Source organism: Sycon ciliatum, chromosome 4, assembly GCF_964019385.1.
Source record: "Sycon ciliatum chromosome 4, ocSycCili1.1, whole genome shotgun sequence".
In the NCBI taxonomy this organism is placed as follows: Eukaryota; Metazoa; Porifera; class Calcarea; order Leucosolenida; family Sycettidae; genus Sycon; species Sycon ciliatum.
Window position 1 is genome coordinate 28,131,280 of NC_088646.1, and position 20,200 is coordinate 28,151,479.

Consider the following 20,200-nt stretch of genomic DNA (forward strand, 5'->3'; position numbering starts at 1 on the left):
CGACGACAACAACCGACAACAACATCAACAACGACGACGATAACGACGACAACAACCGACAACAACATCAACAACAACCAAAAACAACCAACAGCAAACGACAACAACCGACAACAACCGACAGCAACAGCCACCAACAAAATCAACAACGACGACAATAACGACGACAACAACCGACAACAACATCGACAATGACGACGACGATAACGACGACAACCACAACAGTGTCCGGTAATGTGTGGTAGAGAATGGCAGTCAGCCAGACTGAGTACAGTTGAACATGTGTAATAATAATAACACATTTCGCGTAGTTGAGCACTAAATAAAGAAATTCAGTGTTTTTCCCACTTCTGTCTTGTGAGCATCATCAGCAAGGTGTAGTAGCTGCTGATACTGATTTGTCCTCGAGTGTCGAGCTGCACAGTTTCTTCCAGTCTGTCTTGTCCTCTGCTTGTTGCCGGCACCTGGAAAGGTCTTCCATGGTCTTCATGGGCACACCCAGCTTATTCAACTGAGCGAGCAGACTTGTGGCTAGTGACAACCTTGGCCGCCCACGGGGTGCTTTGTTGCCCTTGTCCAAAGAGCCGCTCATGGCTACTTAGGGTGGCGTGTCCGTATCCGTCTGTAGCACATGACTGGTCATTCTTAGTCGCCTACATGCAGCTGTGTCATGTATTACTACAAGAACTCAACCAAGTCCTCAGCAGTCATGGAGTAGCGGCAGGTTGGGCAAGTTGGGCTGGGGGCAGAACTGATCCACTCCTTGATACAGTGGAAGTGAAATTCATGACCACACTTCAATTTGGATAGAGGACGATCCAGGGCATCCTGACAAATCACACAACTGGACTCATGACTTATTGCTGACGAGTCTGCCTTAGTAGGCACTACATTAATATACTGCAGCTCCATGGGGTGTATTGCCTGGTCTTGATGGTGGTCACCGTAATACACCCCGTTGAGGTACCACTGATAGACACCCTCCTCCTCCTGAGAGATGAAAGCAGGTCCATCTTCCCTATGCCAAAGGTTGTATCGGTACCACTCCCGTACACGATTGTTACCTTCCCTGTGTATAACCGCTGGCGCATTCTCCCTGTGGAGCCTTCCTTGGTGATACCACCGTAGAATACAGCATGTGGCGTCACAATAACTGACTGCAGGACCGCCGGCTCTATGACGGGCACCGTTGAGGTAGTACTCGATGCTACCCCGTCCTATCCAAGCCCGTTCATTAACGCGATGAAGGCGACCTTCATAGCACCAGGCGGACACTCCCCTACTATCAACAAGAGCTGGTCCGTCCTCCCGATGGAGTCTACCATCGACGTGCTAAATTTCTTGCTGCGCGTTTTGATCTGCCACCTCCACAACAGTTCTTATTGGCGTCCGCCTTTCTATTAGTAAAGGACCCGTGGTGAGAGACCACGACCGGTCGTCCAAGTCTACACCGAATGTATCAGCCATATCTATTTACTGAGAATAATGTAACAACTCCTCCACAAACGCTTCTACAACTGACGTCTTCTTTATCCTGGTTTTTTCCTCTTGGTGGTTTTGGATAAGAGTTGAAAAGTCCAAAAGGTCAACTGATGACCTTTGCGTTACTTGGTATGATTGGGTTTTAGCGGATGATGTCGGTATGCAGCTGGGGAGCGAATTCGACAGGAAGAAGGTAAAAGGTCTTGCTTTGCGGTTCACACCTTCACTTCAGTATCATTACAGTCCAAATGGCTTTCACTTGTCACTGTAGCGTTCGAATGTCAGGGGTAATACCCCTGTTTCAGCACCTGAGGCGGTGCGTCAAGCGCCGCCTCTTTCTCATCATATATTGTGACAAATGGTAAGTGTGCAGTGCTCCTAGCTCTCTCCCCCAACAAAAGAGCTCTATGACACTGTGCTTTCTGTGGTTTCTTTCGTTTTTTTACAGTGGAGAAAGGCTGGTGGGAGGCCCAGCCGTGGTCGCCCACCTGGCGGGTGCGGCCCATCTAACCCGTTACTGGGAGGGTCGCCAGGTCGGGCTGCTGTTGCAGTCCGACTACCGGGACGCCTTGGAGCGTATTAGGACCCTGTAAGTAAGCACTGCTCTGTCTACATGTATATTTACCCCCCCCCTCGTTATAGCGATACTTACTTGTTTCGTATCCTCTTGTCTTACCCTGCTTTCGTATTCGTGACACTAATAGTGTTTGTGTGCGCTCATGTTTGGTTTTACAGATGATGATGTATGAAGGTCTGGAGCTGCCGTCTTCGGGATGTGCCATTTGTTGCAAAATTATTTGTAAGTACTTGTAACAGGCGTAGTGTAGTAACTGTGTGTGTAGTGTAGTAACAGTGTGTAGTGTTTTGTGATGGTCCTGTGCTATAGCAGTCGTAATGTGTTTTGTGATGGTCCTGTGCAGTCGTAATGTGTTGGGCTACTGCAGTACACTGCATGAAGGGGTATGTGTGGGTGCTTCGACACATTCTCGTGCTTCCTAAACCCTAGATATGTGTATAGCACTATAACCTAGATGTGTGTGTGTGTGTGTGTGCCCGCGCATGCGTGCGTGTGCGTGCATTGTGTTCTCTTCTACAGACTCATCCAAGTCCATTTAAATAAAAGTGCATTATAGTAAACAGTATTGTGTTTTGTTACAGTGAATATGTGGGGAATGGTGGATATGCCTTAGTGTGACTGGATACCTGCGGGTTGTGACTCTTTGCTGGTCACTCTGGATTCTCCAGTAAAGATTCGGTGCAGTGCAGAGGGGATTTGCGGTGCGTAGCAACACTGCTTCACTGTGACACCCTTCAATAATTGTTTTGATGCATGATACCGCGGGCGGAGCCGGTTGATTCTAACTGTATCCTGATCAAAATAGAAATTTGCATCTAATGGACCTGCATGGACAGTAGGCATTTCCCTAATCGGCCGGGCGAAAAATTCGCCGAAAACAGTGGTTTTGAAGAAATTACCCATCTTTTCGCCGAATTTTCAAAAATTCGCATGTTGAATTCGCCGAAAACCGATGCTTCAGTGCTTCAACAGGGTGTATGTAAAAAATGTACATGACGTAATGGGAACGGTGACTTCAAGTACTATGTTGAGCCGAATTCTGATCTTGGAGCTCATAATATGGCCGAATTTGAACATTCTCTTAAGGGCATGCTCTGTATGGGCAACTTGTCAGTGCACATCTACGATGTGTGAATAAAACGAGTGCATGGCACGTGAACTAACTTGTTTGCTGCACATCTACGAAGTGCGAATCAGGGAGTAGTATAATGACACGTGTACTAGTACACCTTGTGTTGCACTGCGTCTTTTCCACACGCATAGGACCACTGAAGGTCACAAGCTCCGCGTGCGTATGCACGCATGCGCAATATGTCACTGCATGCAATGCACATCTACGATGTGCAAATCAGGGAATAGTACGTATTTTACTACTCCCCGGTGCGAATGCACCGAACGTGCACGTTCGCCACGGAAAAGAACCTTTATGGCACATTTATGGCATGCCAGGGGTCAAAGGTCAAACTCTGGGGGGTCCCGGGGCCAGACCAAGCACGACCGACACAGTGTGCCTTATTTGGCCCAAAGGTCAAAGGTCAAAAAGTGGGCCAGAACCCGCCCCGCACTTACTACTTGAGTCGAATGGTCGTGGTCCGAGGAAGCTGAGACGCTCCCTTCCTACTTGAATCCCAATCGAACTCGCGCACTTCCACCGAAACTGGGTGACTGCGCCCTACTACTAGATGGGGATTTGTATGCAAAATGTCACTAAAAGCGCCATTTCGTTCTTATAAAAGCACGGATGACCGCGATTGGCCCATATGTTGTAGTCTTTTGGACGCTGAGTCGACTGGTTTTGGTCCGAAAAGGCTGCGATGCAGCGTTCCTCCCTTATTTTCGATGTTCGCGGATGACATGACGCTGTATGCCAGTAGAAGGTCGCCAAATGAAGCTGTCGGTGCCGTCAACAAGGTACTTTCAGTGCTTGCTCTAGATCTTGCGGACCTAGGGTTGTCAGTCAACTCTGCCAAAACTGTCGCCATGTTCATTTCCAAACTCCCCCTGCACCTGTCTGTTCCTGTGATACTCAACGATCAGGTATTGACCCGCGTTACCAGCACCCGAATCCTGGGGGTCATCATTGATGACCGCCTAACGTGGTCGCCTCACATTGATTTTGTAATTCGCAAGACATGTGCAAAGGTTGGCGCTCTTCGTCGGTCCTTTCGGCAATTGAGCAGGAAGGCCAGGAGGCAATTTATTGTATCAGTCATTCTACCTGATCTTTTGTACTGTTGTTCGTGTTTTGTAACGAAGCTGTCCGCTAAGGACCGCCAAAGGCTCTCTACTGTGTTCCGCCGTGCTGTACGAGCTGCCTGTGGTGCTAAGTCACAGGACGACATCACGCCATTATTGACCACATTGGCGATTTATCCATTTGAACACTATATGATTCTCAACTTTGCCCAGTTTATTCATAGAAATCATGTCATCATCTCACTTCCTACCCTAACGGAATTATTTCCACCGATCACAACAAGCCTTAGAACTAGAAGCCACTCTAATGCTTCCATTGCCATATCTAAGCACCGGACAACTGATGGAGTAAATTCTTTTTCTAATCGTGCCGCAATTTTCTTTAATACACTACCTGCCGAGTGGCGCAGACACCACCGTACCTCTACATTTGCAAACCAACTCAGGGATCTTTTTAAAGACCCAGTGGCGTTTAAGAAGTATTTTGACCTTCTTTTTGGAATCTGTTGAGTTTCTCGATGATCTTGATAGTTCTTGTACTAAGATTGAAGTTGACTTGGTGTTTGATTACTGTACTGCTTGATGTCTGAATTCCAATTTTTTCTATTTTTTCTTTTCTTTTCCTTTCCTTTCCACTTATCCCGTTATCGGCCCTCTTAAGAGTTGTGTGTATCACTGTTGAGGCATCCGATGGTAAATAAAATAAATACTACTACTATTCCCAATCGAACATGGTTGAACAAGCGGTCACGTGCTCCTAGTCCTGGGTGCCCAAATCACCTGGTCACCACGCCAGCAGGCGACAACTTTCACACCAAGGTTCAACTCGAGTTCAACTCGAGTGACAGGACTGCACCCAAAAAAGGTCAAACAGGCTAGTAAGTTGTACCCTGCAGGCACGGTGACCAGGTGACTGGTGTACGCAGGAGCACGTGACTGCTTGTTCAACCATGTTCGATTGGGAATAAAGGAGGAACGCTGCATCGCAGCCTTTTCGGACCAAAACCAGTCGACTCAGCGTCCAAAAGACTACAACATATGGGCTAATCGCGGTCATCCATGCTTTTATAAGAACGAAATGGCGCTTTTAGTGACATTTTGCATACAAATCCCCATCTAGTAGGGCGCAGTCACCCAGTTTCGGTGGAAGTGCGCGAGTTCGATTGGGATTCAAGTAGGAATGGAGCGTCTCAGCTTCCTCGGACCACGACCATTCGACTCAGCACCCCGAAGACTACAACTGGTGAAATTTTAATTTTTGCCTTAACTTCCCCTTTAATTGATGAAACAGACTACAGTTGCATGCACATCCATAGTATACCACAACCTACTGTCTTGAAAGTATAAAATACAGGTTCCAGGAGGATACAACTATGCACTGCTATGTATCTGCTTTCAAGGCAAAGACATTCTCTGTTGTTTGTTTGTTTTTAATTGTTGGCTCTACTACATTGTTAGTTGGTTTGTTGTGTCGGATGTGCTGAAGCTCCAATATACTCTGTTATGTGGATTGGTTTGGTGTGAAATGTGTCTGGCACGTCCAGTCCCAGCTGGCTGGCTGGTTCCACGCTGTGGTGATCAATCACTGTCCAATATAGGCAGCTCATCGAAACACTGAGCAAGTTCAGTGTCCTGCTCATCCGTGCGTGGCTCTGCACTAGCATAGACATCGCACTCAGAATCGGAATCACCCAGAGCAGAAGAGTCCTGTGGGATGGGTAACTGGCCGGCAGCAGGTGACTGGGTGCAAAAAGAACAGTCGCACAAAGGTGCATCATCACCGTCTTCAGAAACTACGTGCATGCTGCTGGAATTATCCTGACACTTTGAAAATTATAGCATCGTCACAATGCGGTATAGATGTGCTTTGTGTTGGTGAATGGCAGATAGTAAACTGAGAGCGCCACCGCGCTCGGCACGGATCGCTGTCTGGCAAACGTCGGAACGCCATGCAGTGCAGATGCTCAGCTTCTCATAGCGCCAGCGCTTGAACCCAATCTGCTCGATGGCCAGCTTCCAGGATTTCATGAGCTGAGCGTGTCGACCTGCATGCGAGCTGTCCGGGGTTGTGATCACAAACAAGCCGTTTGGCATCAGAAGGTCGTACGCCTTAACGCAGCACAGCCACCGCTGCGACGCTAACGGTAGGTAGGACAGAAACAAGCAGAACACAACGCAATGGTATGCGTGACGGGGTAGCATTCTGACGGGTGACTCAAGAGGTGGCAGTTGTGACCAGCAACTTGAGCTCGGCGAAACAGAGAGCCCTATGAAGTCACATTCATGAGTACTCTGTGCAAGCCAAACAGAAAGACATGCTTGATGAGACACGGAATGCACAGGATAGACAGACACGCAAATAAACAAAATGCAACGGCAGATCAAGACTAGACTGATTGATACTGATATTCTTCAACGTTTCAACGATTGTCTTCTTCAAAAGGATAAGCAGGCAGACTGGCAGAATTAGTTCTAACTCCACCGCACGCACTCTCTGCCCGACCTCATTCACGCCACTGACAGCACGTGGAACTAAAAGAGAGGTGATAGAAGGAGGGGATAATACTATCCAAAGGGTGCAGAGGAGAGCAGACTCGTGACGGCATCGCTCACAATGGCACCTCATAATAGAGAAAGTGTCTGGCCCCCGGGACACGGGACATCGCCGTGGTTGGCAATCACCCACTCGGTGTTTCCACCGAGTCTTGAGATGTTGTAATAAAAATAAAATAAAAATGTTGGATGAGGTCATTGGAAGGGGTACTGTATAGGATGTAAACAGTCCCCAAGCACAAAGATGCTCGATGTTGATAGCCCGTGAAACAAATCATAGCGACCACAAGTACCTGTTCAGCTGGATGAAGGTCAATGGCAAGCGGTGTAAACCCATCAAACTGAGCAAAGGGATTGTAGCAGCTACCCACATCCAAAAGTCGAATACCGCCATGGACATTTCCACGCTCATACCTAACAGAACAGAATGGGAGAGTCATTATCGTCAACACTACGAAATAGTTGAAAACACATACACCCGAAACGTCATAATTTTTTTCGACATCACTAATGAAAGAATTTTTCATCCAGCGCATGCGCCAAAGAGTGAATAGCAACTGAATAGAGCAGTTGTCAGTTGACAAACCCCCTTTTATTAACACATACACAGTGCACAAAATTGCTTTGGCCATTTACAGTATATCACTGGTCCACCTCACAACTACCAGACCATGACCTTGGCAATAGAAAAATTGGGCACACATGCCATGGAAACAACCGAGCGGAGAATGTATGGAGCGATGTGATACATGAACAAAAGGAATCCCAGTCCATCCTGTGAAGCATGCACTGAATGGTACCTTTGCTCTTGGTAGAACAAAGATAGGAGATCTGACAGCACCCCTCCGAACTGTTCCACGTGAATATCCTCACCATTTCTGATGGACGTCACACGAACAGGGGCATGTATGACAAGACATCTGAGTCAGCCATTCAACATCGTCAATCTGTTTCTCTTCATGATCGCAGTCTGCAGCACAATGTCAGAAAAAAGACAAGATCATCAAGCGTCGGGTACAACGGCATGTTGCCAATGGCAACTAGTGCTGGCAACCATGCGTATGTTGCAAAAGAAGGATCCACGAGCGGGATTCGAACCCAGCACCCCTGTCTTTCCGGGACAGTGCCCTACCGATTAGGCTACCGGGGATCACACACACTCATGGGTCCTTCTTGCTACACTGCTCCCCCGCCCCAACAGGCTGTGTCCTCACGCCGTACCTACTCGCGGGGGGTACGATGGGTCGTGGGTTCGAGCCATTGCCAGGCGCCAATGTTGCAAAAGAAGGATCCACGAGCGGGATTCGAACCCAGCACCCCTGTCTTTCCGGGACAGTGCCCTACCGATTAGGCTACCGGGGATCACACACACTCATGGGTCCTTCTTGCTACACGTATACAAACTTTTGCATGACCGAGTTGTAACGTACATGTAGGCAGTAGGCAAGTGTAAGCATCAGCTGTAGCAACTACAGAGCCAGAAGCAGGGGAAATCCCAGCAGGCAATTCAGGTAAGACATGCACTGTGCATACAGATTGTATGCCACGCACGAGTCTGACCAGACCTTAGGCAAACAAATTGCAACCCACACGAGCCCCCTTTCTCAGCAACGCATCCACTGTTCTTTCATCGTACTGCCTGGTATAAAAACTGGCCTTGACTTGCACACAGCCTGGTTTTATAATGCTTCTTGGCCTCAGGAGCTAAGGACGCCCAATTACGGTACATTTTATCTGCATGCCCTGCGCATCATGTGATCATCTGATGGCATTGGGAGGGGGGGGGGGGGAGACTTTTGGAATGTGTTAGTTTGTCGCAAGTTTGTTTCCCTCAAGAACTGCCTTTCGTGTCTTTTCCGTAACCAGAAAAGTCGCAGGTTCGGTGTACAACCACTACGTCTCTAAGACTATTTTCACAGTAAGGGAGCATCTCATAAGTTCGCACTTTTTTTGTAAACGTAACGCATTTCGGATAGACTTTACCCCCCTACCTCCCCCCACTATTTGAAAGTCTTATCGCACATTTTCAGTGTAGATCTACTGTACTGTCCATGCCATGGTATGCACAATCATGTACATGGACATGGACGCTAGTGTGGAAGTGAATGACATTCAGTAGTACCACATCTACTGAGTACAAGTAAGTTTTAGTTACAGTCTTAGTTCAATCAATGACATGTACACACATAAACAGAGGTCCTCCACAACGACTGTACTGTCAAAGCTGGCCAGATGGCAGGTACACGGTTTGATCAGGCTGGTGTGACATTTGACACCTCTGAGTAGCCTGCATGCGTAGTGCAAGGGTTAGATCTACACCTAAAACACACCGGTACCCTGCTGTCTGAAGCGGTCTAGCACAAGCACAGCACTGTATTGTACACATCCAGAAAATGTGCGAACTGTCATTTTTCTATCCGAAATGGGCGCTACCCCCCTACCCCCGTTTCGAAATGCGTTACGTTTAGAAACAAAATGCGAACTTATGAGATGCTCCCTAACACTTTGGTGTCTGACCACCGCATCTCGCGGTCTAGGCTATCGGCAATGACAGCCTGGTGCACGGTCCCTGTGTTTCGAGGACTATCCAGCATGTAACACGCCAGACGGGAGTCCCCCCTCCCCCTATCGGACACTAGCCACTTCCATCGTACTGTATGGTTTGCTAGTTGTTCTTGTGTGTGTTTTTATGATTATTTTAAAAACCGGACGAAAACGGGCTTGGCAATCGTTGAGTCATCAATGATCGCCTAGCCCGTGACGTTCGTCGTACAGTTCGGTTGTACAGCAAGTATGTCCGTGTTGTCTTTCAGTCTGGTCAGTCCCTGAAAGACTGTTGCTATCTGCCTCGTTTGCCAGTCCAGAGTGCCCGTGAGAAGTGTACAGAAGGAAGGCGAAGAGAAGGCGGAGGCCAATGGAATGACGTGCATGTGATGTTGGTATGAGTGACGGTCAGTGTATGTCGCAGATTGTGGTCTATTCAATGTTTTGTTCCGTTTGTGGAGAGGAGTATGTGGGAGAGACGGAGCGATGTGTCAGGGAGCGAGTCCAGGAACATTACAGAGAAGCGAGAGTCTGTGCACCGCAGAAGCCCTGGGGAGAGCACTACGCATTGCACCAACCACTACAACATCCATCCACAGCGCCATTCATTGCCTTCACATCACCATCCATACTCGCAATGGAAGTGCCATACGCGAACCGCCGGATAAGGGAGGCAATCCACATCTGCAGACGCCATCCGAAGGTGAACCGTGATGGTGGTTGGGTGCTGCTTGACAATTGACAATGTGAAAATGTGGATGATGATCACTGTTACTGTTGCCACTGTCCTGTTGTCATGTGTGCTTGCTCACGCCATTGTTATATAGTTCAGCACAATGTTGTAGCGTTAGTGCAGTTTGGCGACGGAATCTCATCTCTCTTTTTTTGTCATAGTCCCACCACTATTCACACCTTGTTTTCAGGCACATTGGCATTTTGTGTGTGTGTGTGTGTGTGTGTGTGTGTGTGTGTGTGTGTGTGTGTGTGTGTGTGTGTGTGTGTGTGTGTGTGTCTTTTGTTACACGTGTGTGGGTGTGGGTGTGATTTGGAGTGTGAGCTTGTGTGAGTGTTGGTGCGAGTCACAGGTGAGCATGAGCGTGTGTCTCAGTGTTCTGGCATGTGCATGGTGTGTGTGTGTGTGTGTGTGTGTGTGTGTGTGTGTGTGTGTGTGTGTGTGTGTGTGTGTGTGTGTGTGTGTGTGTGTGTGTGTATGTCCCATATGGTGCAGTGGTATGTGCAGTCGATTTCCAATCGAGAGGTTGCGGATTCAATTCCCGACGATTATGGTCACACACGTCTTTGTTCTCTTTCTCATTCTCCTAGCTCTTCTTTCATTCTCCTGGGTGGTTACTAACAGCCAGTGTATGCCGGAGTATGTGGTGTGGTGTGTACGTGTGTGTGTCGAAAATGAAAAGAAAAAAGGTTCAAAAATGAAAAACAGGGATTCACTGGCCAGAAAAAGTCACTTCAATCAGCTGTGTGGTGGATACCAGGCTAAAATCAGTGGCGGTCAATTCATCAGCCTTGCAAGCTGTTAAATGTGTAATCCCAGCATAAGTTGCTATGTTTAACGCGATGGGCATATATGTGTGTGTGTGTGTGTGTGTGTGTGTGTGTGTGTGTGTGTGTGTGTGTGCCTGTGCCGAAAGGATGGTGCAATTTTATCACGTATGGTGTAGTTTCGTTCCACTTTGTGTTGCCTGTTATAGGTCCAATTCCAAGTGTGTAAAGCGGGATTCACAGAAGCTTTTTCGCGATGCGACACGCGATGTGTCGAAAAAGAAAAGAAAAAAGGTTCAAAAATGAAAAATAGGGATTCACTGGCCAGAAAAAGTCACTTCAATCAGCTGTGTGGTGGATACCAGGCTAAAATCAGTGGCGGTCAATTCATCAGCCTTGCAAGCTGTTAAATGTGTAATCCCAGCACAAGTTGCTATGTTTAACCCATTCAGCGCTACTGGGCCTTGCCTATGGTACTCTGCATATAAAATGCTAAAAACAGGGCCAATAGCAAGTTCTAAAACTCCAGGGTTCTGGCAACTGGGGTTCTCAAATATTTTGGAAATGATTGCCAAGACTATCAACTACAGGGTGACAGAATCGATACAGTCCCCAAAAAGAATAGCGCTTCACAATAGGGGACGCAAGTTTGCTCAAATTGTGTGAAATACGCCAAATGCGTGAAATTGCAGCTGAAAGATCGCTGAAAAGAGAAGAAAAAAAGACTCATAGTGTTTCCAAGCTGGATTCGTACCAGCGACCTATCGTACAAGAGGCAGGATCATGATCCAACTGGCTAACAGTGCTTTTACACCCCAAACAGTGCCAGAAATCACTATATATCCCATGACGTCTATAGACGTCATCCCGCGCGTGGGGGGCACTTTCAATGACGTCTATAGACGTCATCAGCGTTCAATGGGTTAACGCGATGGTCACATATATGTGTGTGTGTGTGTGTGTGTGTGTGTGTGTGTGTGTGTGTGTGTGTGTGTGTGTGTGTGTGTGTGTGTGTGTGTGTGTGTGTGTGTGTGTGTGTGTGTGTGTGTGTGTGTGTGTGTGTGTGTGTGTGTGTGTGTGTGTGTGTGTGTGTGTGTGTGTGTGTGTGTGTGTGTGTGTGTGCCTGTGCCGAAAGGATGGTGCAATTTTATCAGTTAGGTGTCCGATTTTGTAACTCTGACAGCCTTTGGTAAGTAATAATAATATCGTGCCAATAACACACTCTCACTCTCAGTCTATTTTTAAATTTTAGAGTGGGCAGCAGTCTATCATCTCTATGTTACATGTACTCCTCCCGGATATCCCTTGCATTCCCTGCTGTAGCCACTATGACTCATTGTGTCACGTGAGAGCGAAATAGGCTCGCGCTAGACATAAAAAATACTAGTAGCTGATGTTGTTATGTCGCCGATGGTGATGGATCAATCGACCAGTACTGCAGTATAGAACATGACAAGGTGTATAAAATGGCTCTGTAACGTTACTTGTGACAGTAGTATGTAAAATACTTGTGACGTTGTGTGCTGGCTTATGTGCAGTATACTGTGTAGTGTCAGATAGTAGTCAGTCTCGTCTGAGTGTGCTCTAACGACAACTTCCGAAAAGCGTGAAGCTGGACAGCGAAGACCCTTTCCATGAGTTACGCGATGCGTTGACTTACCTGGGGGCTTGTTCGTAAACGACACACTTCTTCACTGACTGTTCCATGAGAAAGTAAGTAGTTCGTTCGTTCGACGCCGAGTGTCCGTGGTGCGATGGTCATTGGGCACTGCGTCTGACAGTGACACCGTCTCTTTCTGCAGTGTCTCTGGTGTCGGACAACGGATTCCCTAACAGCCCACAATATTTGCGGTAGTCCTGGCAAGAACCGTCGATGTACTGGTGGTGAGAGCCCGCTGGTTATTGCTAGCAGCTGCGGACAGTCCATGTAAACAAAGTTGCCAAGCAGTACTTGAAGATCAGTTATCGACTAATTACGATGCTGAAAAGGTTACTGATCCTGCGTCGTGGACGATCGGTGCCTGTGGATCTACCGGCGGACGATGAACAAGCATTTCACGTACTTTTGCCACTGATTATCTCGCATCAAGACAAGCAGGCGGCTGACCTTCTCTCGTCGCCCAGATGTACGTTCAATCCAAACATGCACCTAAGTCGATCAGGAAACTCGCTCCTGCACATAGCAGCTAATGCCGGTGCCATAGAGGTGTTGATGGTGACGCTGAAGCTCGGTGCCGATGTCAACAGCCGCGACAAGAATCGCAACACGGCACTGCACCTGACGGCACGGGGCAATCACCAGAGATGCTTCGGCCGCTTGCTGGAGTTTGGCGCGGACATCAACGCGTCGGACAAACGCGGACTGACGCCGCTGCACTGGCTTGCAGCCACGCGTGGACAGACGGAACTTCTGACGATGGCAATCGTACGCCACAAGGCTCTGGTGGATGCCGCCGACTCGATCGGGCAAACACCGTTACACATGGCCTGTCAGAACGGCAACCGTGCGGCCGTCACCAAGCTGCTGGACTACGGCGCAAACTGCGAGCAGCAGGACGAGAAAGGGCGCACGCCGCTGTTCTTTGCCTCACGCTACGGCCAGGTGGAGTGCATTCAGCACTTGCTTAAGCACGGCGCTCAGATCGCGAGAACAAGACAGCGTTGGACGTGTGCGTGGAAGGTGGGTACAGCGCGTGCACGCTGGCACTGGTCGAGCACTTACCCCAGCTTCTTGTGCCGCTGGTCAAGATGGTGCTCTCGCCTGACATGGACGAGGCCAAGACTCAACAGGCCTTGGAGTACCTGTGCCAGAAGAACCGAACGCTGCACACGCGCATCGTGTATGGCCTTGCCGACCTGGCGGCTGGCTGTGGTGTGGAACTGATTAGCTCACCGGAGAGTTGTGACATCACCGTCGACAGTTACCTGTGCTCGGTGCGGATCTTGCTGCATTTGTGCAGCAAGCCACCGGCATCGCCAGCCGAGCTAGCGCGAGATCAACACCACCACCTGAACCCAGCCCGCAGTGCCTCCTTCTTTCGGTCAATTGCACGAGCTGAGCCAGAGAAGCCGGCAAGTGCTGATATGGACCACCCGCTTGCTGTGTTTGACCCACTCTGGCATCTCATGACCCTATGGTTCTGTGCTGTAAAAGATGAGCTCCAATCAGTAGCAGCAGCAGCTTCCTCAGTGGCGAGCGAGCCTTTCCATAAAGTTCCGTCCAAGGCAGCTTCTTCAGCTTCATCTTTGGATGATGTTCTGAGCACTGAGAGTGATGTCCACTCAGCTAGCGGTGTGACGACCAGTCCTATGTCTGGATTGAGCTCACGCCTGCCCAGTGATGGCTCTCTCAGTGATAGTGGCCATGGCATTCCCATTGAAGAGCTCAACCTCCCAACGCATGTGTCAGCACACGATCCCCCTCATGCTTCCTCGGCAGGGAGTGGCCAGTTTGCTTCGCATCGAAAACACCGCAAGGTTTCACTCACCCCGCAGACCCGAAGCCTGGCAGCTGCTGTTGTGAAAGATATTCCGGTTCAGCTATGCAAGGCACTGGTTTGCAAAGAAAGCAGTGATGGCAATCTGCATGGAGGCCTGCCTCTTCTAGCCTGGCGCAAGCTGTCTCGACGCCAGGATCTCCCGAGCACTGCAGCATTAAGCGATAACCTGGCATCAGTGGATGACTGTGTGCCAGAGAGTTCTGAATCCGACACACCTGCTGCCGAGCAACCGACGGATCCAAGCAGCACCAGCGCTCAAGAGTGCGCGGATGAAAGGAGTAGCACTGCACCAACAGCAGGCGCAACTGACAGGATGCCTTCTAAGCTCAGATCACAAGAGGGTGACGACGTTGAGGATACGACATCAGGTGCCGTCGTGGACTGCTTCACCGATCGCCTGTGTGCCGTAGCCCGTTCCTACTTTATGGTGTGCTGTGCAAAGGCACACAGCGGCCCGGGTTTTGGTGTTCCCGACGAGTTTGTTCACTTTGTGAAGGAGCACATGGCAGCAGTGAAGGTCCTTGTGCTTCGCAAACCGGAGCTTATCTTCGCCCACTTTGCGTTTCTGCTGGAGAGCCCAGAGCTACTACGGGAATTCACACATATCATTCATGCGCAAAAGTTCGAGGAGCGGCGCAAATGGTTCTATGAGAATCTCCACGAAGGCAACTCATCAACGCTGGATTTGGACAACGTGATAAGTGTGTCTCGTAGTGGCATCTTCCGCAGCTCCTGTGAAGCGCTGATGAGCATGGATGCAACAAAGCTCAAGAATAATTTCTCTGTCACGTTTGAAGGTGAGGAAGGCATTGGTTCTGGCGTACGGCGAGAGTTCTTTGATCAGATCTCCTCTGAACTGCTGAACCCCGGACTATGCGCTTTTCACACTATCGGCTGATGGCTCTACATTCCAACCAAACCCGAACTCTGAAATCAACTCGGATCATCTCAGCTACTTCAACTTTGTTGGCCGCCTAATAGGTACAGCTATCTACCACGAACAGCTACTTAGCATCTACTTCACGCGCTCTTTCTACAAGCACATCTTGGGCATTGCCGTGGACTACAAAGACGTAGAGCACATCGACCCAGACTACGCACAGAGCCTGCAGTGGTTGCTGGACAACAACATCAACGACCTCGACTTTGATCTGACGTTCTCGCTGGAGAATGACGTCTTCGGCAGCATGCAGGTCGTGGAGCTGAAGCCGGGTGGTGCTACGCGGGCCGTTAGCGACCACAACAAACGCGAATATGTGCGCCTGGTGGCAGAGCAGCGGCTAACCAGCGGCATACAAAAACAGATCAAGGCGTTCATGAAAGGCTTCAACCAGATGATCCCTCAGCGGCTCATCTCGCTGTTCAACGAGTACGAGCTTGAGCTGCTGATGTCTGGAGTGCCGGATGTCGACATTGACGACTGGAGGGCGAACACGCACTATAGCGGCGGCTACGACGAGACCAGTCAGGTAGTTCTCTGGTTCTGGGAGGTGGTGGATGTGCTCGATCACAAGGAGCGCATTCTTCTGCTGCAGTTCGTCACCGGCAGCTCTCGCGTACCGCACGGCGGCTTTGCCAACCTGCCCGGTTACAGCGGGCCGCAGAACTTCAGCATCACGTCGGCGCCGCAGGCGGACAAACCTGACAGCCTTCCGACGTCCTCTACGTGCTTCAACATGTTCAAACTGCCAGAGTATCCAAGCAAGGAGATACTACATGATCGGCTGCTGGTTGCCCTGCACTACGGCAGCCAAGGATTTCAATTTGCATAGCATGGTGATTCTTGGCACTGGACACTTACTGTTCCCTGAAGAATAGAACTTGAGATTTTGAAGCTGCGCTTTTACGCCTTTCCCTAAATCAGTAAAATTAATGTTATCATAATTGATCAAGGACCCATGGAGTATAATAAAGAATATTTAACAAAAAAGTATTCTTGATGTGCACAGACCTTTCTAAAAATCGAATATAAAATGTGTGTCTTCCTACAGTTTACCTGAACCTTTGTCCATTTCGGTAAAACTGACGACTTGAATCCGTCCATGTTAATTGATGAAACAGACTACAGTTGCATGCACATCCATAGTATACCACAACCTACTGTCTTGAAAGTATAAAATACAGGTTCCAGGAGGATACAACTATGCACTGCTATGTATCTGCTTTCAAGGCAAAGACATTCTGTTGTTTGTTTGTTTTTAATTGTTGGCTCTACTATACATTGTTAGTTGGTTTGTTGTGTCGGATGTGCTGAAGCTCCAATATACTCTGTGGATTGGTTTGCTGTGAAATGTATCTGGCACGTCCAGTCCCAGCTGGCTGGCTGGTTCCACGCTGTGGTGATCAATCACTGTCCAATGTAGGCAGCTCATCGAAACACTGAGCAAGTTCAGTGTCCTGCTCATCCGTGCGTGGCTCTGCACTAGCATAGACATCGCACTCAGAATCGGAATCACCCAGAGCAGAAGAGTCCTGTGGGATGGGTAACTGGCCGGCAGCAGGTGACTGGGTGCAAAAAGAACAGTCGCACAAAGGTGCATCATCACCGTCTCCAGAAACTACGTGCATGCTGCTGGCATTATCCTGACACTTTGAAATAGCATCGTCACAATGCGGTATAGATGTGCTTTGTTTTGGCGAATGGCAGATAGTAAACTGAGAGCGCCACCGCGCTCGGCACGGATCGCTGTCTGGCAAACGTCGGAACGCCATGCAGTGCAGATGCTCGAGCTTCTCATAGCGCCAGCGCTTGAACCCAATCTGCTCGATGGCCAGCTTCCAGGATTTCATGAGCTGAGCGTGTCGACCTGCATGCGAGCTGTCCGGGGTTGTGATCACAAACAAGCCGTTTGGCATCAGAAGGTCGTACGCCTTAACGCAGCACAGCCACCGCTGCGACGCTAACGGTAGGTAGGACAGAAACAAGCAGAACACAACGCAATGGTATGCGTGACGGGGTAGCATTCTGACGGGTGACTCAAGAGGTGGCAGTTGTGACCAGCAACTTGAGCTCGGCGAAACAGAGAGCCGTATGAAGTCACATTCATGAGTACTCTGTGCAAGCCAAGCAGAAAGACATGCTCGATGAGACACGGAATGCACAGGATAGACAGACACGCAAATAAACAAAATGCAACGGCAGATCAAGACTAGACTGATTGATACTGATATTCTTTAACGTTTCAACGATTGTCTTCTTCAAAAGGACAAGCAGGCAGACTGGCAGAATTGAACTAGTTCTAACTCCACCGCACGCACTCGCTGCCCGACCTCATTCACGCCACTGACAGCACGTGGAACTAAAAGAGAGGTGATAAAAGGAGGCGATAATACTATCCAAAGGGTGTAGAGGAGAGCAGACTCGTGATGGCATCGCTCACAATGGCACCTCATAATAGAGAAAGTGTCTGGCCCCCACCCCCGGGACATGTTGGATGAGCTCATTGGAAGGGGTATAGGATGTAAACAGTCCCCAGGCACAAAGATGCTCGATGTTGATAGTCCGTGAAACAAATCATAGCGACCACAAGTACCTGTTCAGCTGGATGAAGGTCAATGGCAAGCGGCGCAAACCCATCAAACTGAGCAAAGGGATTGTAGCAGCTACCCACATCCAAAAGTCGAATACCGCCATGGACATTTCCACGCTCATACCTAACAGAACAGAATGGGAGAGTCATCGTCAACACTACGAAATAGTTGAAAACACATACACCCGAAACATCATAATTTTTTCAACATCACTAATGAAAGAATTTTTCATCCAGCGCATGCGACAAATAGCAACTGAATAGAGCGGTTGTCAGTTGACAAACCCCCTTTTATGAACACATACACAGTGCATAAAATTGCTTTGGCCATTTACAGTATATCGCTGGTCCACCTCACAACTACCAGACCATGACCTTGGCAATAGGAAATTTGTGCACACATGCCATGGAAACAACTGAGCGGAGAATGTATGGAGCGATCTGATACATGAACAAAAGGAATCCCAGTCCATCCTGTGAAGCATGCCCTGAATGGTACCTTTGCTCTTGGTAGAACAAAGATAGGAGATCTGACAGCACCCCTCCGAACTGTTCCACGTGAATATCCTCACCATTTCTGATGGACGTCACATGAACAGGGGCATGTATGACAAGACATCTGAGTTAGCCATTCAACATCGTCAATCTGTTTCTCTTCATGATCGCAGTCTGCAGCACAATGTCAGAAAAAAGACAAGATCATCAAGCGTCGAGTACAACGGCATGTTGCCAATGGCAACTAGTGCTGGCAACCATGCGTATACAAACTGTTGCATGACCGAGTTGTAACGTACATGTAGGCAGTAGGCAAGTGTAAGCATCAGCTGTAGCAACTACAGAGCCAGAAGCAGGGGAAATCCCAGCAGGCAATTCAGGTAAGACATGCACTGTGCATACAGATTGTATGCCACGCACGAGTCTGACCACTCCTTAGGCAAACAAATTGCAACAAATAGTTAAGTAACCCACACAAGCCCCCTTTCTCAGCAACGCATCCACTGTTCTTTCATCGTACTGCCTGGTATAAAAACTGGCCTTGACTTGTACACAGCCTGGTTTTATGATGCTTCTTCGCCTCAGGAGCTAAGGACGCCCAATTACAGTACATTTTATCTGCATGCCCTGCGCTATCATGTGATCATCTGATGGCATTGGGAGGGGGGGGGGAGACTTTTGGAATCTGTTAGTTTGTCGCAAGTTTGTTTCCCTCAAGAACTGCCTTTCGTGTCTTTTCCGTAACCAGAAAAGTCGCAGGTTCGGTGTACAACCACTGTGTCTCTAAGACTATTTTCACAGCAACACTCTGGTGTCTGACCACCGCATCTCGCGGCCTAGGCTATCGGCAATGACAGCCTGGTGCACGGTCCCTGTGTTTCGAGGACTATCCAGCATGTTACACGCCAGACGGGAGTCCCCCCTCCCCCTATCGGACACTAGCCACTTCCATCGTACTGTATGGTTTGCTAGTTGTTCTTGTGTGTGTTTTTATGATTATTTTAAAAAACCTGGCAAAAACGGGCTTGGCAATCGTTGATTCATCAATGATCGCCAAGCCCGTGACGTCCGTCGTACAGTTCGGTCGTACAGCAAGAAAGTCCGTGCTGTCTTTCAGTCTGGTCAGTCCCTGAACAACTGTTGCTGTCTTCCTTGTTTGCCAGTCCAGAGTGCCCGTGAGAAGTGTACAGAAGGAAGGCGAAGAGAAGGCGGAGGCCAATGGAATGACGTGCATGTGATGTTGGTATGAGTGACGGTCAGTGTATGTCGCAGATTGTGGTCTATTCAATGTTTTGTTCCGTTTGTGGAGAGGAGTATGTGGGAGAGACGGAGCGATGTGTCAGGGAGCGAGTCCAGGAACATTACAGAGAAGCGAGAGCCTGTGCACCGCAGAAGCCCTGGGGAGAGCACTACGCATTGCACCAACCACTACAACATCCATCCACAGCGCCATTCATTCCCTTCACATCACCATCCATACTCGCAATGGAAGTGTCATACGCGAACCGCCGGATAAGGGAGGCAATCCACATCTGCAGACGCCATCCGAAGGTGAACCGTGATGGTGGTTGGGTGCTGCTTGACAATTGACAATGTGAAAATGTGGATGATGATCACTGTTACTGTTGCCACTGTCCTGTTGTCAGGTGTGGTTGCTCACGCCATTGGTGTATAGTTCAGCACAATGTTGTAGCGTAAGTGCAGTTTGGCGCCGGAATCTCATCTCTCTTTTTTTGTCATAGTCCCCCCACTATTCACACCTTGTTTTCAGGCACATTGGCATTTTTGTGTGTGTGTGTGTGTCTTTTGCTACACGTGAGTGG

General features: G+C 48.9%; 2 protein-coding genes and 1 long non-coding RNA gene across 4 annotated transcripts in view; 2 read left to right on the forward strand and 1 right to left on the reverse strand.

Annotated features, from left to right (window-relative positions):
* Positions 1-1,718: 1,718 nt before the first annotated feature.
* Positions 1,719-2,613, forward strand: LOC135815445 (uncharacterized). The gene is made up of 4 exons (XR_010553293.1): positions 1,719-1,843; positions 1,931-2,071; positions 2,218-2,281; positions 2,579-2,613. It is a non-coding gene; the product is annotated as an uncharacterized LOC135815445 (long non-coding RNA).
* Positions 2,614-5,536: 2,923 nt separating this feature from the next.
* The window catches only part of LOC135815444 (S-adenosylmethionine sensor upstream of mTORC1-like), a 17,214-nt gene continuing 2,550 nt past the window's right edge, over positions 5,537-20,200 (reverse strand). Inside the window, exons 2-4 of one of the 2 annotated variants that reach the window (XM_065328739.1) lie at positions 7,682-7,778; positions 7,102-7,222; positions 5,537-6,547 (exon numbers count right to left, since the gene is read on the reverse strand). In XM_065328739.1, coding sequence (XP_065184811.1) covers positions 6,089-6,547; positions 7,102-7,222; positions 7,682-7,778 — 677 coding nt within the window. In that variant the 3' untranslated portion in view covers positions 5,537-6,088. Of the gene's footprint in view, positions 6,548-7,101; positions 7,223-7,681; positions 7,779-16,109; positions 17,407-17,885; positions 18,007-18,454; positions 18,552-20,200 lie in introns of those variants that run through there. The other variant, XM_065328738.1, reaches the window with a different exon arrangement.
* LOC135815443 (E3 ubiquitin-protein ligase HACE1-like) lies at positions 13,510-16,616 on the forward strand. The gene is given in 2 exon segments (XM_065328737.1): positions 13,510-15,217; positions 15,219-16,616. Coding segments are annotated over 2 exon segments (2,523 nt in total). The 5' UTR covers positions 13,510-13,600; the 3' UTR covers positions 16,125-16,616.